Genomic DNA, 27,112 nt, shown 5'->3' on the forward strand with positions numbered 1-27,112 from the left:
ACCACTCTCCCCACTCTCCCAGACTCCCACCAGTGTTAAAGGCCCTATACTGCCACCTGCTGAAAGCCAGTATATAATATGAGTATTGCGGATACACTGAGAAATCATACTGAACAAAGTGTGTGTGTGTGTGTGTGTGTGTGTGTGTGTGTGTGTGTGTGTGTGTGGTAAATGGTGCATTTATATAGCGCCTTTATCCAAGGCGCTTTACAGAGATTGTGCATTACATTCACCCATTCACACACACATTCATACACCGATGGCAGCATAAACCATGCAAGGCACCAACCAGCACATCGGGAGCAATTAGGGGTTCAGAGTCTTGCTCAAGGACACTTCGACAGTAACTCTGGGGGAGCCCGGGTTCGAACTGGCAACCTTACGGTTACCATCCAGTCACTCTACCCCTGAGCCACCGCCGCCCATGTGTGTGTGTGTGCGTGCGTGCGTGCGTGCGTGCGTGCGTGCGTACGTGCGTGCGTGTGTTTTAGCTACCTGTGCTTGCAGAGACAAGCTGCAGAATTAAAGGCCGGCGGGTGACGACTCCTGTACCCCGGGGGAGGAAGTCCCTAAGCGAAGAAGAAGAGACAGGGGAGAGAGCATGAATGAGGAATACAGCATTGGCGACAAACAGCCAATGGCAGCCACTGTCAAAATGTCAATGCACATTAGTATCACCACGTCATTTGACATGAAACGTCAGGCCAGCCAGCACCCTTTATCTTTACTGCATGACTTAACTGTACATGGAGATTAACCAATAGAAATATACAGTACTGGCTGTCAGAGTTGGACTTAATCATAACAAGGCCTTGCAATACGTTAGTTCTAAGCTTGTAGATCGGCTATTTTCACATGTTTTCCACAGAATAGGGATGCATGGGTTCAAGTGGTGTGATAATCATGCCAGCCGATGGTCGGAGGCTCCAAGAAATAGACAGGTCCACAAATTCATCTTAGGCATTTTATTTACCTTCAAAGGTGCAGTGCAAGTCGGCAACAATACAAAAGTAAATAATAAATACTGGCCAAAAGTAAATGTTCCAAAAATCTAAATGAACACTTGAAAACTATACTCAATAAACAGGTTACAGGCTTTTTATCCTACAATGAGGCCCTGGCTTGCAGTTCTCCCCTGTTGTCTCTTACAGCATCAAGTCAGACTGAAGTCCCTTCACTGCATTAAATAAAATAAAATAAAACTACATTAAACCATCCAACTATTTAAATTCTTAAACGTAATCAAATTGAGCCTTGTCAAATTGATAGGGGTTGATACTTTTAAATGTTTTTTTTGCTGTTAGTGTTTAGCTGAAATTGACTATAGGTAGTTAGGTACATAAACATAATGCATACACCAAGTGTGAGGTTACAACTTGCAATGAGTAGTACAGGAAATCAATGTTCTGATCATTGTAAAGGTGAGGGTTATGCATATTCGACCTAGATATGAAACTGGATCTACATGTAGCAGTTATGTCTGTGGGGCCCGGGTGTAGAGGACAGCACAAGAGGAGAGGAATCAGGGGATGTGGTCAAGGAGTAACCTGTAGTAGACTTTAGATCAAGTCTAGTACTGATAAATAGAGGTGAGCATGTGTCACTGGTCACAGAATAACCTGTAGATTTAGTACTGAAAAATGGCAGATGTTCCAACTTCAACCTAACCACAACTGAGAAACTGAAATGGGAGGCATACACGACTATATATAGGCTGGTAGGAAGGAGGGGGTCCCATCATCCCATGCACCCGAAAGATATATTTTTCTAACCTACCTTTTTATAATCGTTAAGGTGTCTACTTAATGATTTGTTATGTTCCCCGAGCTAATTATTGGACCTGAACCTTCTTAACTTCAATGAAAGTAAAACAGAGGTCATGGTGTTCAGACCCTTTAGTCTGCTGATTTTGAACGTCTTATACATGCTTTTATCTCAACCCGACTTGACTACTGTAATGCACTTACGTTATGTTGATGTTACCCAAGCCTGTCTGTCACGACAACAGTTAGTCCAAAATGTGGCCGCTCGCCTCTTAACAGGGGCACGGAAGTATGACCACATCTCCCTGATCCTTGCCTCCCTACAATGGCTCCCTGTGCGTTACAGGATCCAGTTTAAGATTGTAATAGTTTGTTTTTAAGTCTGTAAATGGGTTGGCACCAGTCTATATATCGGAACTTGTAGCTCCCAAAGTATCGACAAGAGCCCTGAGGTCGACTGACCAGTCACTTCTCAAGATCCCCAAATCAAAGCTGAAATTCCAGGGGGATAGGTCATTTTCCATTGTAGCACTAGCACCCAGCCACCCACACTGTTGAATGAACTTCCACCTCATGTCAGAGCTTCTCAAACCTTGCCTGTGTTTAAATCACGTCTGAAAACTCACTTGTACTCCTTGGCATTTGAACATACTGATTAATGCAGAGAGCAGACGTTTTTGATCCTTGCTCTTGTTTGTGAAGTTGTGCATTTCTTTCTTTGTATAAATGCTAGTTTGTTGACATTTGCTGACTTAGGCTTCAGTTGTGAACTATTAGATCATTTTGTAGCCTAGCTTTCTTTACACATGTTGTGTATGGCATTAGGCCATTAACTGGTGTTGCATTAGCCATGCTTTCTGTTATTGGGGTTGCATTATGTGTTTGCATTTACAGTAAATTATTTTCTGTATTGTTGGTTACTCTCATGTCATGTGAAATTTGACATCTTGGTTTAATGTGTGCAGTATAGAATACATTACCAATCAATGTTCTTTTCCTTTTTTGTAGTTTTACTGTGTGTATCCTAAGTGGAGAGGAATAAATCCATCGCTTGTGAGAAACAGTAAAAGGACTCCCAGTTGTCTGTCTGCCTAGTTAAAAAAGGGGGAACTTTTGGACGAGGGCAGAAGAGTTGAAGATGGATGATAAAAACAGTTAATTAAAAAGGAAAATTGCAATGGCTTTATCTCAAGAATGAAAACAAAACTGTGACTGCTCAGCTGCTGTAACAAAAACAATAGACCACTAATACATAGCTAATGCTTTTAATTTAGTTTGAGACTTCTTCCCCTACAAAACCTTGTAACAGGAAGTTTACGCTTTAGCCTTGCACAGATCAAAACAGCTGGCACAGGAACCGCCAGTTGTCATAGCACACACACGGCAGAGACAAATAAAAAACGTTGTTTCATTGTTGCACACAGATAGCAACACACAGTCAGGAAGGCAAACACCAGCAACATGTGGACAAATAGGCCTACACTCTTACCAGAGTTCACTTCTATTGTCCAGGGTTGGACACAGTGGGAATTAAATTATCCTTCAACTTGAACTGCTGGTTTATTCACTAGCATTCCTTTACGCTAGGCTGGCCTGGCATGACCTAATTGTCCTATTCGACCTCAACATGGCATTATTCAAATAAAACCATTAACTCGGAAGGGAAGGCATATTGTAGATGCAATAGAATTAAATTATTCTTATAGTTTCCATTTGCCATCAATGATATTGCCAGCATTGAACATGATCACAAAGCAGTGTTCAGCTCAGATCTGGTTGCCTTGATGGCAAGCTCTTGGCAACACTCTTTTCATGTTGCAATGTATACCTTCTCCCTCCATTTCCCTTTGAGCCGAGGGCCTGGTCTGCCTCACACTCACAGACACCTCACCACAAGGACCCTTGCCAGGCTCGCCTGTGAGATAAGATGGGCTGGCCATTGTCACAAAGACATTGCCATCTCAGGCATCTACCACTAGTCTTCTAAAGTCAGCCATAATTAGGAGCAATGGGACAACATCATGGTAAGGTACAGTTGTATGAATGGCGCAATGTAAAAGTAATAAATAAAAGCATTGTTTACAACAGTTATTATTATTTTTTATTTCAAGGACCTTCAGTTTGGTATGCATTAGGGCAGTGGTTATATCAAACTTTTTTCCTGCAGTCAAGTACCCCCAAATGTACCCTTATTAGCCCGCAGTCCGCAGACCCCCATTTGAAAAGATATGCCAGGGACCCCCATAAGAGAAGGTTTTTAGGGCTCTAGCAGTGATTCTCAACCATTTTAATTTCAAGGACCCCCAGTTTGACATGCATGAGACTACATACGCGATACGCCCATTTAATGGCATTAATATCTCTGGGACCCCAATTTTATATCGTAAAATCAATGCTATTTTCTTAACGGGTCATTTGGTTCCATTTGTACACTCGAGTTACAGACCCATAAGGGTCCATTTGTTTCCAAACTATCAAGCTGGGGACCCCTTGGAACTCCCTCAAGGACCCCTGGGGGTCCCCAGACCCCACTTTGCATTAGATTACCAAATATTTTGAATCATATTGTAGATCCTAGAATCATGTATTTTGGAAATTCTTTATATGTTGTTCACAATCATGTTCTAAATGCATTTGTGTCCATGGGTAGAGGCCTCCTATATGATATTATCATATCAAATAGTCACATAACCCCAGGCCCTTAATTCTGTCAGTGTACAAATGAAACCCTATTTCTAGCTGTCAAGAGTTACAAACTGTAAGTGTACATTTTGGTTCCAATAATTGTGTTGGGGACCCATCACCCAACATGTCTATCATCATTATCATCACCACCACACTGGTCTGCCCAACAAATCTTCTTCATAATAATGAGATCTCTTCCTGTCTACATTCCATAACGGCAATAAACATATCTAAATGTTTAATAAGCCACTGAAGCGAGTCTGTTATAGCCCATTGATCTCAATGATTTGTTGACTATTGATAATCTGATCTCTCAAAACAGATTCGGATTATTTTCTCTTTTTTTGCCTAAGGGTTCCCACTTCCCAGATTGGCAAATGCCTGGTATAGCTACTAGTCTAGGCTACAGAGCAGCAGTGCTATATATATTTGAGGACATTTTAGGAACTGTATGTGTACACTGTACTTGTAAGCGGCCCTCGATTGATGAAAGAATGACAAGGTTGGGTGGTCTCGACGGGTGTGTTTATTTGTTCCAACACCGTGAAAACTATAAGGATATAGAATAAATACAGTTTACAATCATTGAATAATCAATAGTTTCACTAATAAAATCTGTGCATTAAACTTGTCACTTCAGTAGTACAATCAACAATAAAATGGTTAATTTATGGTCAATTATAAATACAGTGATACAAAACTCAAGTTATTTCAATTATAAGACAAGTAGAGGAAAATGCACAATAACCAAAAGTACCACAACCAAACGAAAACCAAACAAAATACAATCATGAATGATACTCAAAATGGAAACCAGACAAATAAATAATCATGTATACCTCACTCCGCGTATCGAGGGTGCTAAAGGGCTGCATAACCAACTTGAACCTCAGGGCACATCAACAGTCACCGATGGTCACATTCACAACATAGTGTGACAGACAGGCACTGTAGACAATAATAGACAACTTCAGTCACTAAAAGTTCACTAAAACTGCAAATGTCACAGGCTTCAACATTGCTTAATCAATAAGAGTACAAACACAAGCGTCACATTAACAGTCAAACATTTCATACCGTGTGGTCTGGTGCAAACACACACACACACTGGTGCTCTCTCCCCCTCTGCTCACTCTGGAGTCTGGCTGTGTGAAATGAGTCTATGGGTCTGAGGTGAGTGAAGCTAACAGGCTTCAGCTATATATGGGTCGGTAACAGGAAGTGTCAAAGTAAAGGTATGCCAAAATACAGGAAGTATCAAAATAAACAACAAAATAAGACCGACAATAAATAAAGAATATAACAAACTTCAACTAAAGAAATGATTGCAAAAACAAGTGTCACGGGCAGTTACACTCCCCCCAATCATGTTACCTAGGGCAGATCATTCTGAATTGCACATAACATGATTCACAACATCTCTTTACAATGTCAATGAGGTTTGAGAGAACCATGTCTTTAATTTGCCTTTTGATGACAGAAGGTTTAGGGGAAAAACCTTGCCCTCAAATGGTTTTCTAGCTCCAGGGCCTTCACCCGAGTCTGCATTTCCATTTTCGGCGTGATTTGTGACGGTCTTAAGAAGTCTGTTTGGGCTTTTGTTAGCGATTTGCCGCTGTACGTGCTTGGCGGAGGCGACGTCTATAGCAGCCATGTCTCCCGGCTCTTCAGGGGAGCTGTTGCAGCAGATATGTATGGGGTCATCAATTTGGGCTACAGCGTTTGGTATGATGCTCTTGGCCTCGGCCGCTGTACACTGTGGCAGACAGAAGTGTTCTCCCTGGAGCTTCTGTGTCTGCTCGCCTTCGCTACACCCCTGCGGGAGTTGGGGCGGTAAGCTTCCCAGGTCTCTGTTCAGGGGGCAGAGAGTCTCCTGCTTCCTTACAGAGCGCACATCAATTTCTACCTGTAGATCTTTCACAGTACTGTTCAGCTGAGAGTCAATAGTTTCTCTGCTTTGCAGGGCACCATTTGCATGTTTTAACTCTATTTGTGTCTGATCCAAATTTCTTTTCAATTGTTCAATCTCCGCTTTCTGCTCTGCCTTGATGGCAAGGTGCTGCTGAAGCTGAGCCCTCAAGGCCTCCAGCTCCCTATTATTTCTGTCTTTCTCCATGTCTTCATGTCGTAGAGTGTTGTGCATGTCAGCTAACTCCGCTCTTTGTTCCATCAACTCCTTGTTCAGTCGATCAATCTCTTGTTGCTGCTGATTTGTCTCGACTCTGGCGTTGGCCCTGAGAATATCATCCTGGCTCTGCTTTACGGTATTCAGAAGCTTCACTGTTTCTATATTTCTTTTCATTAGTTCGGCCACTTCCACCCTCAGGTGTTCATTATCCACCAAGGCCATCTGTTTATGGGTGCGCAGGTTGTCAAACTCGGCCTCTAAACGGTTTACTTGGGACTTCAAATCAGTTGCCCACCTCTGTGGGTCCTCTGTAGATGACATGCAGACAGGAATAGTGCTTGAGTGTGAGATGGCAGTATGGATCCTGTGGCTTGTATGGTTATTTGTGGACTCCTTTGCCATTTCTACCCCAGTTCTCTTATCTCTGCCATTATGCAGGCAGGTCGGGTGAGGTCGATTGCATATGTCACAGGTATGTCTCCTCCTACATTCCTTGCCGACATGTCCCTTTCTCAGGCACCCGAAGCAGAGGTTATTTTCAAAGATGTAAGACTTCTTATCTTCCATAGTTGTCCGTGCAAAGCTGGGACATGTGGCAAGACCATGTGCTTTCTTAGCACAGATGGGGCAGGTGAATGGAGGCTTGGAGTTGGAGTGATTATTCTGGGTAGTGGTGTGGAAAGCTCTGGCTCTTTTAGGGGTCCTCTCGTCCGCAGGGCTGCGGTTTATTAGGAAAGGGGAGGCCATAGGGTGACAGGCTATACAGGCTTGGAGGTACTTGGTGCAACATGATGTGACGTTTGGAGGAGCAGAGGGTGATTTATTGCAGTATTCAGAGTCACCTTCAAATAGGTAATGAAATGAAATGAAATGAAATCTATATTTACCCAGGGTATCTGGGCTAAGCTCAAGAACTTGTTTCCAGCCAGGCCCTGCTCATAGAACACATTTCATCGTAGTGGTTGATGCCTTGTTCAAGGGCATTTCAGCGGTGGTAATTTTAACGTGTCGGACGGCTGGTTCGAACTGGGAACCTTCCGGTATCTAGACCGCGCCGCTATCCGTTCGGCCACCGCTGCCACTAGGTCATAAGCTTGAACCCGTGCTGCTGCTACTCTGATGTCCTTTTGGGCTTCAAGTTGCTGTAACTTCATTTTTGCCTCTTGCACTTGGGTTTGCTGGTTAAGGATCTCCTTCAGTGCTTTGGCCATTTCCTGTTTGGCAGCAAGATCTGCTTCTGCATCAGCTCGTTTCTGGGAGGCTTTGGAGGAAGTATTGGAGTGGTGGCTGGTGGTAGACGTTGAATCATCACTATTTGTTATGGAAGGGGTTTTGGGTGGGTGCAATGGATGGGTTCCACGGGGACCCATCCATGCATGGTTTTTTGTCCCCTCTGATGAGTCAGAGATGACAGTTGCTGTGTTGGTGTGTCCAAAAATAGACCCATACTGATCCTTATCAAAGGCCATTCTGATACGTAACTTCGCAAGCACGTCGTTGAAAGGCTGACCAACGTTGTCCAGGAATTTATCCACTATATCGCATATTTCTGAGGTGATCATTATACATGCGTCCATTTTCTTAACAATATCTGGAGTAGGGGTGGAGTTGCATTGGATGGATTCGTAGCATTCACTTATTGCATTATGTTGGTTCTGAATACATTGTTTGATGCCATGGAGGTCCTCTGCTGAACAAAATGTTTTTAATACTGTTCGAATATGTCTTGCAGAGTGCGTCCAGGTGGTATAAGCCTGGGTGAATCTGACCTGGTGTGCATTGGTTGCTGCCTGTCCAAGTTCAGTGGCCTCCTGTGTGTTGGCTGTTGTCTCTTCAAAGTGTGTTAGCTGCTCCATACCGACTGCAGTCTCTACAGGTTCAGTCCTTCAGAGGCTATTTGGTCTAGGCTTAACATTCAATGTACATAGACCAAAACACAGATAGGCTCCACAGACATGTACCACTTAACTCTGAAGGAATTATATCAAAACGGACAGACAATACATTTCAGCACAATTACACAAATGTCCCCTTTAATTATCTTGCGTCAATGCAGCTTGAATAGTTCTCAGTATGAGTTAAATACCTTGTTCTGTGCAAAACTTTTAAATCCCTTCACCTTGGAAACAATTTGGTTTTCACCCCTTTTTGTTTTGTTTTTTATACTTTGTTTATATTTTATACCTTTTTATTTGGTTTTTTTATTTTTCATTTTATTTTTCACTTTATTGTCCTTTTTAGCAACCTTCAGTCCAGCTATGGAAATGGGGGCTACCAGTCATGAGTCCTTGTAGTGAATAGGTTACTGTGGTGGTGTTGTGTGACAAACTTGAAACACAGGCTGATGACTTGAAGCACAGGATGGCTGTAGGTGAGGTGTGGACTGTGGATGGAATGTTGGTGTCGACGTCGAGTTGTATCTGCGATGAGTTTTCACTGTAAGCGGCCCTCGATTGATGAAAGAATGACAAGGTTGGGTGGTCTCGACGGGTGTGTTTATTTGTTCCAACACCGTGAAAACTATAAGGATATAGAATAAATACAGTTTACAATCATTGAATAATCAATAGTTTCACTAATAAAATCTGTGCATTAAACTTGTCACTTCAGTAGTACAATCAACAATAAAATGGTTAATTTATGGTCAATTATAAATACAGTGATACAAAACTCAAGTTATTTCAATTATAAGACAAGTAGAGGAAAATGCACAATAACCAAAAGTACCACAACCAAACGAAAACCAAACAAAATACAATCATGAATGATACTCAAAATGGAAACCAGACAAATAAATAATCATGTATACCTCACTCCGCGTATCGAGGGTGCTAAAGGGCTGCATAACCAACTTGAACCTCAGGGCACATCAACAGTCACCGATGGTCACATTCACAACATAGTGTGACAGACAGGCACTGTAGACAATAATAGACAACTTCAGTCACTAAAAGTTCACTAAAACTGCAAATGTCACAGGCTTCAACATTGCTTAATCAATAAGAGTACAAACACAAGCGTCACATTAACAGTCAAACATTTCATACCGTGTGGTCTGGTGCAAACACACACACACACTGGTGCTCTCTCCCCCTCTGCTCACTCTGGAGTCTGGCTGTGTGAAATGAGTCTATGGGTCTGAGGTGAGTGAAGCTAACAGGCTTCAGCTATATATGGGTCGGTAACAGGAAGTGTCAAAGTAAAGGTATGCCAAAATACAGGAAGTATCAAAATAAACAACAAAATAAGACCGACAATAAATAAAGAATATAACAAACTTCAACTAAAGAAATGATTGCAAAAACAAGTGTCACGGGCAGTTACAGTACTACAGTATAACTCGACCGAACAAGTGTGTGTGGTTTTACCTTCCCACAAAGTTTTCCAGGACGGAGGTCTTCCCTGCGCTCTGGCCGCCCACCACAGCGATCTGCGGCAGGTCCAGGTTGAACGGCTGTCCGATTGAGCTGAAGGCGTCCTGGAGACGGTTTACCAACGGGATTAACTCCTCCATCCCATTATTGCCCATCGCAACGCAACCTGACCTGGGGCAGGTTGGCAGCCTGGCAGATAAGATAGCCTACTGTCTGTAAATAGTATATATTTTATTGCAGTGCTACACCAGCCAAAGGATTGACATCGTTGATATTAAAGAACTACTTCGAATATGTAGTCGATAATTTGACTTTAAAAACAGAAAATAAAGAAACATAATTAGTCGCGCATGAAAGAGCTCTGTCCAATTTTAAGAATCTACACCGGCACCGCGGCCAAGCAGACGCAGACGAGTCGTGCGTCTGGTCTATCCGGACGGCGGGGCTATTCGAGGTTGTGCCGTTGTGGTTACAACACACCCAAAGTTCCTAACATCTCTCAGATACTCGAATCTAAACCGGAAGACCGATAACAGTATATTTAGATTTGGACTGTTTTCATTAAACAGGCTAGTTTAGCTTCGAGCGGCAGTAGTCGTACAGACAGTCTACAAGACAAACTTTCTATTTTGACAGCGCTGTATGTAACGGGCTGAAGTTTCCTGGCCTGCGCATGCGCAAATATCAGCTGTCAACATTAAAGTGCCTGTTCATTTTCGACAACGCAATGCAAAACATAGACAGAAATTCAGAATCTGCAGCCAACTAATTTAACTTGACAAGAGTAAAACATGTTGTACTCCATGATTGGCCATGGCATGGCCATAGCCTGGCAGGCCTGCCCTACACAGTAGTGCAAGTTGCACAGTGCACACCCACATCATGACTGAAAGTCTGCAACTGTAACCATGGGACACTAGTATGCATCTACTGTAAATAACACTGCTGCATTCTTTGGCAATGACAGGGTGCACCGAGTAGTACACTACATTCTAAACTCACATTAGGGAAGGGACTTCTTCTGTATGCAATCAAAGGAAGAACAGTTTTCACAGTGATGACTAAATCTGCATGTTAATGAGGTAATATCATTATTTACCCTTCATGCACTAACCGAAAACTTGGTTAAATAGACGGGCTACTATCTCACATAAGATATTTAAGATATTTTGTTTGTATCGTGAGGGTGAGGGGAGACGGGCAAGAGTAGACAAAGATGGAATGCCCCATATGAGTCAGGATCCGAGCCATAGAGTATGATCCGAGCCCATGACCTCACAGTTACTGTAGGTATGTGTGCCTACAACGAATGTACACATACTAACAGACACACCAATTACATTCAATTTAGTAGGACAAAGTAATGCATGATTTAGAATGACTCACTGCAGTATAGCAGTGTGTATGAGGCGGAACTGTCCCTGAACAAGACATGCAACTGCTGCCATCTTGTGCACTCAGCATAACCATGTGCACCAGCATAACTGAATTTCCTCTGAAGGATCAATCAAGGTGTACCTTTACTAAAGTTGAACTCTCATCATAACATCTTTTATTGTATTCCTGTGACACAGTTAAGTGTTAAACCAACATTGGTGACATATCAAAATCTGTTACGCCAGTGGCTGCTGTTTTAAGTTTCATGTCTGATCCAGTGCCTGTGGCGTAAAATAAAACCGACCTGTTCAACCTGGTGAGACATCTTGTTGGGATTTCTACTCCTGATGTTAGCTGAAATAGGAAAACAGTAGCACTGGAGGTGGAGTAGTCATAGACTACAGTAGGTCACCAATGTATGGTTCAATTGGGGGGGGGGGGGGGGGGGGGGGGGGGGGTCATGCCAGATTCCCTGTGTATGTGAGAGAGAGAGTACAATATTAAAGGTATATTCAGTGATTTCACTTAATTCAAATATCACTTATTTTTTTGTTTTGTTGTGATAATCCTCCCTACTATAGTGTGCTGACCATATAAGGAGTTAAGGAGTTCCTCTGTGTCCCCAATTAACCCCTGGGGTCAAAAAACCTTAGGTTTCGTTTTGGCCCAGCCTTCATCCAATCAGGATAGAGAGGGGCCTTCCACCAATCATGATCGAGCGGGGGCGGGCTTTGGTGTGTGCATGTGCACATCTTCTTACCGGGGCAGACCGGGGGGGTTTCCAAATCACCCAAATCACTGAATGCTCCTTTAAATGTAATGTCAGTAGCAGAAACAAAAACACAATTAATGACTACAAGACACAAAACAAAATAGTTTACTTCTGATTGTGTAATATGTATTTCATCAAAACCAAAATACCACTACCACCACTCTTAGCAATTTACACTTTGGCAGCACCTTCACAACATTGTTTCCGTTCTTAGTGATGGTCATTGTTAAGCTGAGATCCTTTGGCCGTCTTCTCTCAGCTCATTGTCATTGATTCATCTCGTCTTCAACCTCATGCAACCTTCAGGCCTTTTAACATCTCAGCAATGTCTATATGTGGGCTGGAGGTTCCTGTAGAGTTGTTATTCGATAGCGCACTCTGCAGACTCTTGGCTGCCTGGTTGAGGAACACAGGGACTGTCTGGGGGCCGTCCTCCTCTGACCGAGAACACAGAAGCACTTCGTTCACCTCCCCCTCAATCCCCTGAGAGAACACACAGGGGAACACGCCACGCACGCACTCCACCACACTCTTCCTCAGCACGGAGTCGCGACACACAAGGTTCAGCATGAATACACCTGGTTCATGAGAGACAGGGGCGAAGAATAGAGATGTAAGGAACAAGAGACTCTCAGAAAATAAACAAATAATATAATGTAGGGCGGCTGTGGCTCAGGAGGTAGAGCAGGTCGTCCAATGATCCCTGGGTCGGCGGTTCGAATCCCGGCTCCTCCTGTCCACATGTCGAAGTGTCCTTGGGCAAGACACTGAACCCTATACACTGCCTCCAATGTGTTGGTCGGTGTGAGCTTGCCACTATTGGTGTGTGAATGTGGGAAGTGAGTGTAAAGCACTTTGAGCACTTGGAAAAGCGCTATAAAAATGCAATTCATTAATGTGAGTATAAATTCATGTAAATATGATAACAGATTCCTACAGACGGAGGGAGCTAAATTTGTTGATTGATTTATTGATACTGTACCTCTGGGAGTTAGCAGGCTGAAGACTTTCTTCAGGAAGGAGATTTCTACAAAGCCAGCGGGAGGGCAGCTCATACCAACAGAGTTATCCTTACTGTCCACGTCAAACATGATGACATCAAACAAACGACCACCTGATGATGGAGAGAAAAAATACTAGTATACAAATGTATACTAGACCGAATGGTTCGTTGTGACTTGATACCTGTCCTGAACACTCACCTTCGTTCGCCAAGGCATTAATGCGTTCTAGGCCATCGCCGAGCGTGACGGTCAATCGGTCATCGGGTCGGAAGCCAAACCATTCCTTTGCTACCTCCAGAATGACGGGGTCTAACTCCACAACCTCGACGCTGGCGCCAGGGACAAAGTCCCGCAGAAACTGAGGCAGGCCTCCTCCACCAAGCCCCACTAGGAGCACGGAAACAGGGACATCTAGCAGAGGGAATGAAATTGTTATGGTCAGAGTATACAGGCAAATTGTAAATTGTAATTAGAAAAAAAAAAGAAAAAAAGAAAAGTATAATCATTTTTGTAAAAATATTTTTTTAAGGCAAACGTAACTTCAATAACTTGAAGAAACGTACAAAGACAGACAGATAACAATACAACAAAATGTAATAAAGATACTTTTATTAGTGCTCATGTTCTAGAATAGAACAGGAGCACTAATACATAAAAAAGGTGATCAATTCCCCTGTTAAGTACAAGGATACAGTGATGTGTATTAAAGATCGGGAAAAAAGTACTGGTTGTACATTGCCACGAGAGATTTACAGTTTTGGTCTCTTCCATCTGGCGGAGTCAGGTTAATGAGTATGTGGTCCTTTGTTCACTTTTAGCCTCCAACACAAAGACACAAAACGAATGAACACAACAAAAAACACACCTTTGTTCTGTGGCGTTCCCAATTGAAGCATGGCAAAGCCAGCCACCATGATTTCATGGTGAGTACAGCAAAGGAAGCCACTGTCCAGTGAAAGGGAGGTGGAGGACGTTTTAGGAGTGGCTGTTGGTTTAACCTTCTTTCTGTTCTTCTTTTTGTGACTTGATGCTGTGGAGCGAGTACAAAACACAAATACGGCAAGTAAAACATTTATTGCTAGTGTTACGGCGCTCAACAAGAACAGTGGTGAGAGAAGTGCAGTGAAAAGGGGAAGTGGACTGACCAGTATGTGGGGGGGAAAGGCGGCTCTCTGATTGGACAAGGCCAGCATTAGACAAGAAGACCAGTCTTCGATAGAGGTCTCCATCTCCTCCTCTCACATCCTCTACAGAGTACTCCCCACTCAGCTCACTCACACCTTTACTAACCACTTCTCTCCATCCCAACTGACCACCCACTGACAGGAAGGGTACCTGGATGGGGACAAGAGAGGCAACCATTCTCCAACTATTGCACAAAATGATCATGTTGTCCTCTTATCAATTACTAACCATGAATTAGCCTTGAATTCTTTTTTATGATTTGTATATAATCACATCCTTCACAGTGAGAATCCAAAAATTAAGACTAATAATTGATGAACTGACGAACATATAGGGAGCCAGGATTAACAAAAGCAAACTACATTATAAATAAATAAATAAATATGAAATAACACCAACACTGAATGTCCTGAATCGTATCTGTGTCCTCATTAGTCTACTTTACTTTCCGGGGGAAAAAACGTGGAGCACGCTGTGGCGAGCGAATGCATGTGAGCATAGCCTGTGATGCATGCCTATGCGTGTTCCCTGTTCGTGCATGAGACTATTTACACTGTTAGGCCCAATCCCAATTGCCTCCCTCAAGCCCTGAGCCATGAACCCTCGTTGACTTTAGTGACGTCAGCTGTAAGTGCTTGAGGGTGAGAGGCTGCAAGGGCTCCAAATTGTTGTGAAAGGAATGGGACAGCACTTTGAAGATGAGTCCGCCATTCATGACACTTTGCATCACTTTATAAAACCTGTCCTTATTCACAGCCAGTGCCTACATGCATGACATGTCTATCATGTCTATTTATTTCGTTTTATTATTAGTTTCATAAATACACTTTCCTGTGTGATAGGGGTTGTAATATTCATATATAATAATATTCATCATAAATTGCATTTCCATATTATTTTACTTTGCTCATTAGTCATTTCTCATCATGTTTCCCTTATTATTATTATTGTTATTAAATATATAGCCTATCCTTCCATTCCGTCTCCCTTTGAGAACAGTGAGAAAGCACTATTGTGTTTGTTGACATTCTAACCGCGGTAAATAACTAATTTGCATACTTAAATGATTGACGTTCGGAGGATCCCCCTCATTCCCCTGGTAACGCTATGAACTGTGGGTAATTTCTTTGCCAAAGTCAGCTAAAGTCAGCATCGATGCTGACTTTGGCAAAGGGCACATAAAGGGGCGGGGCTGAGCCCTCACTGACTTACCGATTTCAAATGGGACATCCCTCAAGCCCTCGCAGACTTCACATGAACGCGCAGCTAAGTCAGTGAGGGCTCATTGAGTCAGCAAGGGAGTGGATTGGGCCTTAGTGTAAAATGCTGTTTTGGAAGTAATGAGGACACAGACTGGATAGTCGTACAGGCCAAAATGTTGTATTTTTTTTAACCTCTGTGTCACGGGGCAACCCGTGCCCTATATACAAAGACACATGAAACTGCTTTCTATAACATGCAAGGACTATGTTTTAAACTAGTGTATTGAAAACTGTGTGTTCACTGATTTGTTTGCTGAAGTGTCTCTCCTGCACTGCTGGTGGCATTTCCCTTGATTTAGGAAGGGGCCAAGTGCTATGCAGGGGAGGGGTGTTTCCTATGCTTGAGTTTAATTGTCATTGAGTTTCCAACCCAAGTTATACTTGTTAACGGTAATGCATCTTTATGAATGTTTAGATTACTTTTATGCAAGGGGTTATTATGGCAGTATTTATTTACAAGTATTTATTGAGAAGAAATGTTGCTAATTGTTCTGTGTCCTGTGGTAGGATCCACCCCTATTTAAGGGAGGATGCAGGGACAGGTGAGTCAGTTGGTTGTGGGCTTTAACACGGGTAACAGTCCTGAGGGAGAGCTACAGGGCCTTGTGTGACCAAGGTTTAACCTGAAGAGAGTTCTCATCCTATTTGGTCTTGTTCAATTGTGTTTGCCTAAGTATTTATTGTGTTGGTCTATTGTTGGCCAGTATTTAGTTTTGGATATGTGAATTGCACTGAAGAAAACTGTCTGGAGGTTGGTGGAGGAGTTGTGGGGAGAATAAAAACCCTTAACCTACATGTTCTGACTGTTCGGGCAACTTTACACTCTGCATAAAGCCTGAGGAAGGTCTCACGACCGAAACATTGCCCCCTTAATAAAGAAATCTCTTGAACCAGCCAGTGGCAGTGTGCTGGTCAATTCTCTCGTACCTATACTGCCTTAGTTATCACCTATGCACCTGCTTGTAAAGGAACCGGGTGTGCAGACCTTCTCTCTCGCTACATTATTAATTATTCTGATCTAGCACCGTTCGGAATAAACGACTTACGGCTGTGCATGCACCTCTTGAACGCTATGGATACAGGACACTGAATTATACTACGAGAGACAGTGTTGGAGTTTCTAAACGGGTTTTCTTTTTACATAGTTTTGCTGTTAATAATACTGTAACAGAACCCATATTTAACAAAAGACCAAGGCTTCACATGGTGAGTAATTGATAGGGGGGGGAAAGTCATTCTGGGGGTTAAGCATTCCTTTAAGAATTCATATGAGCAGCAATTAGGAATTATTTTACCTGATGGTTGGCTGGCATACCAGGGGGAGCCAGGTCCATCACCAGTGGTGAGAGCTCTGCTTGGACAGCCTGAATGTCTGTGTACTCCTGGTTCCTGTGCATTGCTACAACAACCAACCGTCTGAAGTTGGCGCTGGCCGCCAGCTGGCCCCGCCCCTCACTGGAACCATACTGCCAATCAGTCTCTCTGCCCTGTGGGACTAAAGGGCACGCAGAGCAGAGGAGCTGTCAGACAACATCACAAGTTGTGTGACAGTAAACTCAACTCAAGGCAGAAATATATGGACACCAAAACATGTTGGTTCTACCCCTCCACATGAAGAAGTGGAGTAAGATGAAGGCTCACCAATAAATATGGCAAAGTGATTTGCCCTGGGCACCTTGGCACCAGGGGCACAGTCTTGCACTGTGAGAGTATATCTGGGTAGACCAGTTTTGATGTCGCACAGGGTGAGCGAGAGGTTGGAGGTCGCATCCGTGCCCGTTTGGAGCCTCTTTCTCAGGATAGCGTACGCCTGGCGCTCCTTCACCGCAGACAGGAGCTCTGGCACCTGTGCGATGCGGGCTGGGGCTCCATCCTCTCCGATGCATAACTCCAGAATAGGCATGGGCATTGGCTGTCGGAACTTGGTGCAGATTAGAACGAAAACTGGCAGGGCGAAGGAGTCCTCCTGAGTCGCTGGTTCCTCCAGACAGTGGAGTCTCACTGCCCACCCCATCTGAACAAAGTGCTCCACAGCCAGTCTGATCACACTCTCCTGGGCCAGTGTCACACAGACGTACCTGCCACCTACACTTAACACACGGCCAACCTGCAAGACAAATAAAATAAATGAATTGTGAGGAAAGAAAATGTATACAATAATGTAGCCGCAATTTGCAACTCTAGATTTTTTTATAATGGGATGAATCTAGAGTTGCAATACCCTCCATTGACTCCCCACTCATCATTTTGCGTTTGCGATCTGCTTGTCTTAAACGACGTTAAACTCACCAACATTGCAGCTGTAGTCCAAGCTTGAATTATTCTCTTTCAATCTGCCGAGCTTGTTTTTCATAAAAATCCCCCGTAGACATGTTATGAGCTACTTTCTGTCAAGAAGAAGAAATGTTGGAGTTTGGAAGCGCTCGTTTGTATTAAGGGGTCGCGCTGCTGCCTCCTGCATTATGTGCAAATGCGAAACAGATGCATGCAGGGACGTTCAGTGACTTACGACGAGCGCTTCCAAACTCCAGCACTTAGAAAAAGAATCACTTGCACAGAATTTCTTGACAGAAAGTAGCTCATAACATGTCTACGGGGGATTTTTATGAAAAACAAGCTCGGCAGATTGAAAGAGAATAATTCAAGCTTGGACTACAGCTGCAATGTTGGTGAGTTTAACGTCGTTTAAGACAAGCAGATCGCAAACGCAAAATGATGAGTGGGGAGTCAATGGAGGGTATTGCAACTCTAGATTCATCCCATTATAAAAAAATCTAGAGTTGCAAATTGCGGCTAACAATAATGTTGATTATTCTATATTGTCGTGAGAGTTGCCTGGATTTCTGACTTGCATGCCAACACATCACACCAGGGGTGCTATATCTATGTCTGGCAGATACTAGCTATCTATCATTTTCCACCTTTTAATTTATTTCCACATTAATGGTCAAAAACCTAGATCCTAGGTCTCTCACCTCAGTGAGCATTCTTTTGGCGAGTGCCCCGTCCTCCTGAGACGCCATGGCGTCCAGGGTGCCCTTGTCCAGGGTGGCCTGGTAGCTGGCATCCTCGTAGGGCGTCTGCGTGGCGTCCACTTGATGGTAAGTTAGGTCTGGGCGTCGCTCAGCATTTCTCTGGTTCATGTGGGTCACCACTGTCTCACTGATATCAATGTTGGTCAGATGTTTGTAGCCCACGTCATATAGCTGTTCACTAAGCTCCGAATTGCCACAGCCAACCACCAGCACCTGAACAACAGTGCCAATGAATCAATAATTATTCTGAGCCCTGTCCTGCAGTATAGCAGGGGTCTTCAACAGGGGGGTCCGCCAAAATCTTTGTCTGGTAGGTTTAAGACACATTAACATGAATCCAACACAACGCTACACATTGACAGTGCTGTCAAATCTGCAGCACAATTGTATACAATATGTATATTATATAACGTATAATGTATGGGAGTCCCACTCCCTGCTTCATCTGAGAAATGTTGAAGACCCCTGCAGAATAGTATTATGCCAGCAATGGCTGACAGACTATCTATGAACACAATAACTGGAAGCATGTCAAAGAGGATTTTTTTTGTTTTACCTTATCTTGGGTTTTGATGTATTTATGCAACACGCCGCACAGTTTGTTATAATCTCCATACCACTCAAAGGCCTTCTCTCCACGCTTCTTGAAAAACCGTTCCCAGTATTCTGCGGAGCTGAACTCCTCGGCAGTGCGAGGTAGGAGACTCATTGTTTTATGCTGGCTTATTTGTATGTTATGAATCAGTTCGATGTGCTAGTTGTCTCTGTGTTCTGTCTCCACATGGTACTTCGAAATGGACTTGTTTACCCGGAGCATGTTTCTGGCTGTACTGCTCTCCAATTGGACGATTTGCCTCGGGGAGGAGTTCAAAGCTGCTCGGTGATTGGTTGAGGCCGTTAAAACTCTTGTTTCATTGGCTGCCACTATGCCGGAAGTGTTCTCTTCGCGGAAAAGTTTGGTCCGCCTCTGTAAATCTTCCTGAAGATAGTCAAGGAAGCAGGAAGGCAAGTTCCTTGAAAATAAGATAGTCAGCATGGCTGTTCCTGCTGGTAGGTCTGTGGTTTTCGTGACTGGAAACGCGAAAAAACTTGAAGAGGTATTGTATTATTATTATAATTAATAAAGTGTCATGGATTTGAGAATATAAGTTTGTCCAGCCTACGTTTCCACGGTTTCCTTCTATGCTTGCTGGTCAATTAGCCGCAAGCAACTCTATTTTTAATATCTGGCAAATATTAAAAATAGCATTTGCATTATATTCCATACATTGATTGCTTGGTGTATGGAATACTAGCCCTTAGAACTTGGTAACAGGAAGAGTGGGCACTAAGGAAGAGTGGGCACCTCTATGTAAAATTGGCTATTTGGAAAATATAAGTATACATGATTAGAACATGATTGAACATTTCACAATAAAAGGTCTAATAAGAACTACAATTGCTATAAATTGCTACAAAACCTCAAAATAAGTTAAAGTCTGATAGTGTTGTACTGTGCATGTTCAAATAATGTATCCTTTTTTACTTAAGACCATTTTTCAAATATTACATTTTTTTAGAGGTGCCAACTCTTCATTAGTGTCCACTCTTCTTGTGTCCATAATAATAATATGGTCTCTCCACTCCTTGGGGTATGTTTTGTCACAGTACATGTTGCACATCGTGTACAACTACAAACCCATCCTAGTCTAACTTTTAGAAGCAGTGGGCACTACTACTACTATAATGGCAGCGGTGGCCGAACGGATAGCGGAGCGGTCTTGATACCGGAAGGTCGCCAGTTCGAATCAGCTGTCCGACACGTTAAAATTACCACCGCTGAAGTGCCCTTGAACAAGGCATTGAACCACTACGATGAAATGTTCTATGAGCAGGGCCTGGCTGGAAACAAGTTCTTGAGCTTAGCCCAGATACCCTGGGTAAATATAGTAATCATTTCATTTCATTTCACAGTGCCCGAGGGGCAGTTAGGGATTAAGTGCCTTGCTCAGGGACACTTTGACACATAGACTGGGGTCTACATGAACATTATCTTATTTTCCTACGAGATTCACACTGACAACATTCAATGTAGGTGACATGGTTACATTCACAGGCAGCACGATATGGACGACGTAGATTGACGGGTATGATTACAATTACCACTGACTCAACCACACATGGAGTGCTACAAATTAGAATGCCACCGTGGCTATGCATTATGTAATACATGCTTTTGTAGGCGGATAGGGCTACACTGTAAACCCATGTTATTCCAATTGTTTCCAAACAATCCTTAGCTATCACAAAAATATATTTACCCTACATTTTGTGTGTCATTCTTTCAGGTTATTCAGATCTTGGGAGACAAGTTTCCTTACAAACTCATATCCAAAAAGATTGACTGTAAGTATAAATAATGATGTTGGATAATGTATTTAGTTACGTATAGTCTTCGTAATAGCTATAATTGCTTACTTGAAGTCTTGAACATGTTCTCATCCAGTGCCTGAATACCAGGGAGAGCCAGATGAGATCTCTATACAGAAGTGTAAAGAGGCAGCATGTCAGGTATGGGGCAATATATGATCACTGTGTGTCACAATTTTTTGAGTGGTGCAAACCACTCCAAAAAACAGCTTTGTCTGTATGTTTGTGTACCTGTGTCCGTGCACAGGTGAGCATGGTTGCTATGGTGCAAACCACTCCAACAACCAGCTTTGTCTGTATGTTTGTGTACCTGTGTACGTGTCCGTGCACAGGTGAGCATGGTTGCTATGGTGCAAACCACTCCAACAACCAGCTTTGTCTGTATGTTTGTGTACCTGTGTACGTGTCCGTGCACAGGTGAGCATGGTTGCTATGGTTACTGTGTGACGTCACTGACATAGCTGATCAGACTATATAAGACCTTGCACCACTCAGTTCACACGGGTGTGATTTTTTAAATAGCAAGTAAATCTACAAGCTCATGTGTCACTTCATGCCCCACTATGAGCTTGTAGATCTGCTCTTTTTGTGTGTAAATCATTGAATATACGGTTTGCTGTATTGTTTTTTTTCACGTGAACATTTTGTTATCTCAAACCATTGCTTCTGGGGGTCCCTGGAACAAAATACTTTGAGATTCCACGGCCAAATGCATATAATTTTGGGGCTCCTTAACATGATTTATTTTCCCTCAGAAAACCGTTAGGATTTGACAGAAGACATTTGTATGGTTTTAATGGGTTAATAATTAATATTATTGTGAATTATTATTTTCATCCTTCAGATTGAAGGGCCGGTGATAGTGGAGGACACCTGCCTTTGTTTCAGAGCCCTGGGGGGTCTGCCTGGTCCTTACATGTCAGTGTACCATTTAATATTCAATGACTGTATTTTATTCCTTTTGTTTGGTTGTGAATTCATGAGACTATTGTCTTTTTGCAGAAAATGGTTCCTTGATAAACTGAAGCCAGAAGGTAAGATGTAAATATTAGATGTCTCTTATCAAACACAACTACTACAGTTATATATTATTACGGTATATATCTAAATAATTAATATGAGTTGTAATTGTGTTTGCTTTTTCCAGGGTTGTATAAGCTCCTAGCTGGGTTTGAAGACAAATCGGCCTGGGCTCTCTGCACTTTTGCCTTCACTGCTGGGAAAAATGAGCCAGTACAGCTCTTCAGAGGGATAACGGAGGTCAAAATCTCCCTATGTCTGTCTCTCTCTCTCATTATTTATCTTTAACCTTTTTCCTTGTATTGACACATTTTTGTTTTGGTATTTCTAGGGGTCTATTGTGGATCCCAGAGGTCCTAGAGACTTTGGATGGGACCCCTGTTTCCAACCCGATGGTTATGACAAAACGTAAGCAAGGATGTTGCATGTCCCAGTAATGTCACAAGAGGGCGCCAAATGTTAACTAGCCATTTATTCAAGCTCTATGCATTTGCATCAGGGATTGTTCATTGCTTGTGTTTCCATTTGTGTCCAGTACAATTTATTTCACAGTATTTATCCCCTTTCACCTGCAGCTATGCTGAGCTGCCTAAAGATGTAAAGAACACAATCTCTCACCGCTACCGGGCGCTGGCAGCCATGTCTGAACACTTCTCCAAGTTAAACAATGACACACCACAGAGCAAGAAGAAGAAGCAGGAAGATTGAACCAATCAGAGAGGCTCTGAAGCTAAATGGGTCAAACCTTCTATCGTTTACATACGTCATTATTGACATGGTTTCATTCATACAGTATCCTGTAGGTTTGGTTGTGCATTTTATAAATTATGAGTGTCTGTGGTAACATGCTTGAGGTGTCTGCTCCACAAAAGGTCTGGTATCTATTGCCTGTTTGTTTTTAAATAAACATTTTGTTTAACTCTAACTCAATGATATACAGGAAAAACATACTGCTTCCATTTTTAGCTGAAGATCAGGATGTCTTAATCCAGATAACGTGGAAAGAGTGGAAATTGTTTCAAGACACAGTGGATGTTTGAGCTTTTCTTTCCAAGTACTGCCAGCAAATGGCTTGGAGGAGCGCATAAATTAGGATGGGCTCCAGGGTCCTGATGAGAGCAGCAGACAGCACCTGGGCTCAGACTGGCTCCTGATGGGGGTGACAAGAGTAGGGTGGGAGTGTGAGGACAGGATGGGGGTTTGGAGACGCTTGTGGGAGGAGGGGTTCTGGATTGTTCTGTACAGAGATTATAGCCAGGGAGTCTGGTTTAAAAAAAAAATTACCCTGGGGGATGGTGTCTCGGAGAAGGCACCGTGCCAGCACCTGTTGACTGATGCCTCCCAGATGTACGGAAAGAGCAAGAATGCACACGTACATTTTGTCCTTTGAGGAAATTGAGGGTAAGTGGAAGTAACAAATAGTCACACAAAGAGCCATCAGCACTAATATACAGTACTGTATATACAAATACCGGTAGGTCTGAAAGAAATACAATTCCGTCACAGTATACTGGCAGTGATGTATACATTTACATTCCAGTTCGTTTTGAGGCCCAGGAAACTTAAAAAACACAGATTAAAAAAGGAATGATGCTAAAAAATAGCTACTATTCTATTATGCTCAGTCTCAGCAACAACGCAGGGTCCCAGCCAGGCCCTGAATGTTTATAGCAGTGGTTTTCACATCAAGGGCCATTATTTTTTCGGCATTTGAGCCACGGACCACCATTTGATGAGATTTATTTAGCCTCACACCTAAAACGTTGAATAATTTTGTTGTTGAATACGATTTTGACCACAATTCCATGCTGTATTGATGTGGTGCCATAGAGATAACAGCCAAACGTTGATCATAATAGTTATACATTCTAATTGTGTAGACTTCTTATACATTTAGTAATGCAGATGTTTAACAATAATTCAACTTTTGGGGCTTTTCTGCCTTTATTTGATAGCAACAAAGTAAGCTCACAGGAAATGGGGGAGAGAGATGGGGACTTGGGGAGTGACGCAGCAGGGGTCATCGGGATGGGGAGTCGAACCTGCAGCACGCTGTCAGGTTGGATTAGCAGCCTAGCAAATATGGGTCTGTAAGCAAAGCAAAGCAAAGTTACTATATTTACCCAGGGTAACTGGACTAAGCATCAGATACTTGTTTACAGCCAGGCCCTGCTCATAGAACATTTCATGGTAGTGGTTCAATGCCTTGCTCAAGGGCACTTCAGCGGTGGTAATTTTAACGTGCCGGTCCGGGGATACAAACTGGCGACCTTCCGGTATCAAGACCGCTCCGCAAACCGTTCGGCCACCGCTGCCGCTTGGTTTCATTTTATGCTCTCAATATATTTGGCCATTTGGTTACCAACTCTCCATTTCGCAGAGGACCACCTCCTCAAGGACTACTGGTTGAAAACCACAGGTTTATAGAACTACTACTACTGATGTCTCCAAACCCTCACCAGGAAGGGCAGTAAAGACACTCTCTCACTCTTCTGAAAAACAGACAAAAACAACGAGCAACATCCAAGATCTTTTTTTGTAAAATGTCTATTTCCATTACGATCATGGTACTGTCTTTAATGAAGGGAAGTGGCTATGCTAAGATGACTCAGAGGAAAGGAGTCCTTGTCTTTATAGAGATCTTGTGCCATTATAATCTCACCAGGGGATGGAAAGGGTTTGATGTGGCCCCTTATTCATTATGTCTGCTTTACCTGAGCTCGACTATATTAAAGGACCTGTCACAGTATGCCGTGACAACTCTTACTGCATATGCCTGCAGTTAAAACCGTGCGTGTGTTCTTTCTTTCATTTTCTTTTGTTTTTATAACCATGGATACAAGGGGTTCTGTTTCGTGTATTTCTAAATCTAAGGGGGTTTGCTAAATCTTCAAAGAGGCTATAAATGAGGGTAATTTTCTTTGTTTAACATTTCCATAAATTCTGAATTTATCTTGATGTCTCTCCAATGTTAGAACTGATTCACTATGCCAACATGAGGAGGCCATTGAACTGACTTATGGAGTCAGTTGACCATATTCCTGGTCAGTCCATATATGCTACTGAGAATGATTCAACATCTCAATTTCCACTCTTTATGAGCAAAGCCAAGGTCTTGCTCGAGACACTCAAGACATCAGAGGCTTCGTGACTAGTGTTCCTTTTATTGCTCCAGATGGAAGGAATACATGGGATGTCTGGCTTTTACTTTGTACCAAGATCATATGCCCCCGTTTTCATCACTATCAAACATCACATCATGATCTGAAGATTAGGACAGTATAGTAACCTTTAAAGGCACTGCAAGTGATATTTTATGGTTGAAAACAAGTGTTCTATTAAGTTCTATATTACCATAATTGCAAGAGTCTCCCCATCTCTCCAGCTCTTTGATAAACAGAAAATACATTTTGAGGTGGGTTACCAATCTCATCCAATCAAAGGGCCCACAAAGGGCATGAATCAGCTTTAATTGTATAGTGTTGTATAGTGTTCCAGGTCCAATAGTGTTCCAGGTCCAGTTTCAGCTACCAATTCATTGGTAAAATTTATTTTTTTGTTAACTTAAGAGCTGGAGAGACCGGGAGATAAGCAGAGGGTGGTCTCTACTCCTGAACTTACGTTGAACACAACCACTGACTGTATCCAGACAGTAGATTCACGAAGATGCCAAAGGCTAGTTTTTAAACAGCGTCGGCCAGAAAACTGGAAACGCTTGCCTCCGCGGCAAGTGGAATCATTTCCATCCACCAGCTGTCTAAAAACCAGGAAGAGACTCCTGCCGCTTGCGGCATTTGGCATCTTCGTGAATCTACTGTCTGGATGCACCCATTTAGGGCACTTATGAAGTAAATCATTTGCCAGCAAAGTCTATGGACTTATGTGTTTAGGGCACTAAATATGAACGTAAGACGTCATGTGGCCAGTATAAATACATTTAAATTTTGTTTCATACAAGAAACAAGCCAGGAAGGATAACAGAAAGGAACAGCACGTAACCATATCCATATGGTCATGAGGTGGTAGCGAAGTCTATGGACAACCCCCCACAGCTTGTAGATCTGCTATTTCTTTTAACTGAAATCTTTGCTTCTGGGGATTTCCTGGAACAAAATATTTTCAGATGGGGGTCAATGTTCAAATACATATCCATTTGGGGGTCCTTTTTAGCACCACTGACAGCAAGGTTTTCACATGGCGTTTGAAATTACGTCATATGGCAGCCAAGCCTATGGACCTCTTTTTGTTTCTTATTTTATTAACAGAAACACCTCAACGCAATTGAAATGTGTTAATGTCATACATTGCTAGCATCACCATTCACCATTTGTCAGCCGTATGATTGGTCCCTGACTAACCAGCAGGCTTTCTGCCATGTTCCGCCTTGTTTATGTTGAATTTGCTAAAACATCATTTTTGGAAAAAACTAAAAACAAACATGATATGCTCAGTCACCATGCTGCACCTGTGATGTTCCTTTTTACTGACATCAAGTTTAAAATAAGAATTGAATGCACAGAATATCAATAAGAAGCAACTGAAAAACACCTTATTTCAATGGTAGTGGATGGTGAGAAAGGATTTTTGTCCAACCATGAAACAGCAACCAATGGGTGCGAAGAGGGGCACAACCACGGGCAGGACTTTATGCCCATATGGATTTCTTTGTCAGGCATGCCCAAATATGGAGTCTATGCACACGTAAGAATGATGTCAGAACAAGCCAGCTCCATATATGGACACTGGGCAGGGGACCTGTCCAGAGCCCGGGCAGAGGCATTTTTGGGGCGGTTCTGGACAACCGTGGGTTTGAGCGACTCAACACCGGGCACTGCACCCCCTGTGGTGGGGTGGAATGCGTGTCGAATTTGAAGTAGGTGAGGCGAACAGTTCTCGAGTTACGTGGATTACAGACGTACGTACAGACACTTAGTGCATTTATAGTTAAGAAATATTGAAATAATTAAAAATATCAACAAGCCCTTGTGACTAATACCTGCATTAGTCCCATTGGAACACAGGTTTTTGTATTGAAAAGCAATATTTTAGACGATTATAGCGGCCATCACTAATGATGGTTTGAATAGCTCATACCTGA

The 27,112-nt window shown here is 42.8% G+C and overlaps 3 protein-coding genes and 1 long non-coding RNA gene across 5 annotated transcripts in view; 1 reads left to right on the plus strand and 3 right to left on the minus strand.

Annotated features, from left to right (window-relative positions):
• dnm3a (dynamin 3a) overlaps positions 1-10,105 on the minus strand; it is a gene marked incomplete at its 5' end in the record, with an annotated part of 44,232 nt that extends 34,127 nt beyond the window's left edge. For both annotated transcript variants that reach the window (XM_079506768.1, XM_079506767.1), the window contains 2 exons: positions 496-569; positions 9,945-10,105. In XM_079506768.1, coding sequence (XP_079362894.1) covers positions 496-569; positions 9,945-10,105 — 235 coding nt within the window. The remainder of the gene's footprint in view (positions 1-495; positions 570-9,944) is intronic.
• On the minus strand, positions 8,396-9,831 carry LOC306927109. Its single transcript, XR_013790490.1, has 3 exons — positions 9,624-9,831; positions 9,386-9,494; positions 8,396-9,096 (listed from the first exon to the last, which is right to left on the minus strand). It is a non-coding gene; the product is annotated as an uncharacterized lncRNA (long non-coding RNA).
• Positions 10,106-12,188: 2,083 nt separating the features above from the next.
• Positions 12,189-19,391, minus strand: mettl13 (methyltransferase 13, eEF1A lysine and N-terminal methyltransferase). The gene is made up of 9 exons (XM_079505213.1): positions 19,142-19,391; positions 18,526-18,798; positions 17,192-17,657; positions 16,846-17,045; positions 14,249-14,438; positions 13,969-14,133; positions 13,302-13,514; positions 13,082-13,213; positions 12,189-12,677 (listed from the first exon to the last, which is right to left on the minus strand). The coding sequence occupies exons 1-9, from the start codon at positions 19,292-19,294 to the stop codon at positions 12,391-12,393; spliced, it is 2,079 nt and encodes a 692-aa protein (XP_079361339.1). The 5' UTR covers positions 19,295-19,391; the 3' UTR covers positions 12,189-12,390.
• A 143-nt stretch (positions 19,392-19,534) lies between these two features.
• Positions 19,535-22,935, plus strand: itpa (inosine triphosphatase (nucleoside triphosphate pyrophosphatase)). The gene is made up of 8 exons (XM_079506129.1): positions 19,535-19,682; positions 20,913-20,970; positions 21,071-21,135; positions 21,839-21,912; positions 21,997-22,028; positions 22,142-22,254; positions 22,346-22,422; positions 22,590-22,935. Exons 1-8 carry the CDS (start codon positions 19,620-19,622, stop codon positions 22,720-22,722), a joined length of 615 nt encoding a protein of 204 aa, XP_079362255.1. The 5' UTR covers positions 19,535-19,619; the 3' UTR covers positions 22,723-22,935.
• Positions 22,936-27,112: the final 4,177 nt, after the last annotated feature.

The sequence above is a fragment of the Electrona antarctica genome (genome assembly GCF_951216825.1).
Source record: "Electrona antarctica genome assembly, chromosome: 7".
NCBI classification, from domain to species: domain Eukaryota; kingdom Metazoa; phylum Chordata; class Actinopteri; order Myctophiformes; family Myctophidae; genus Electrona; species Electrona antarctica.

Bases quoted from the DNA above. Each gene is read 5' to 3' on its own strand.
- mettl13 (XM_079505213.1), bottom strand. From the start codon at position 19,294: ATGAGTCTCCTACCTCGCACTGCCGAGGAGTTCAGCTCCGCAGAATAC. The intron at 14,439-16,845 runs GTAAAATAATTC...GTCCCCATCCAG, and splicing joins GTATGCCAGCCAACCATCAG to GTACCCTTCCTGTCAGTGGG. The intron at 12,678-13,081 runs GTACAGTATCAA...CTCATGAACCAG, and splicing joins CAGCCTGCTAACTCCCAGAG to GTGTATTCATGCTGAACCTT.
- itpa (XM_079506129.1), top strand. From the start codon at position 19,620: ATGGCTGTTCCTGCTGGTAGGTCTGTGGTTTTCGTGACTGGAAACGCG. The intron at 19,683-20,912 runs GTATTGTATTAT...TCATTCTTTCAG, and splicing joins ACGCGAAAAAACTTGAAGAG to GTTATTCAGATCTTGGGAGA. The intron at 22,423-22,589 runs GTAAGCAAGGAT...TTTCACCTGCAG, and splicing joins CCCGATGGTTATGACAAAAC to CTATGCTGAGCTGCCTAAAG.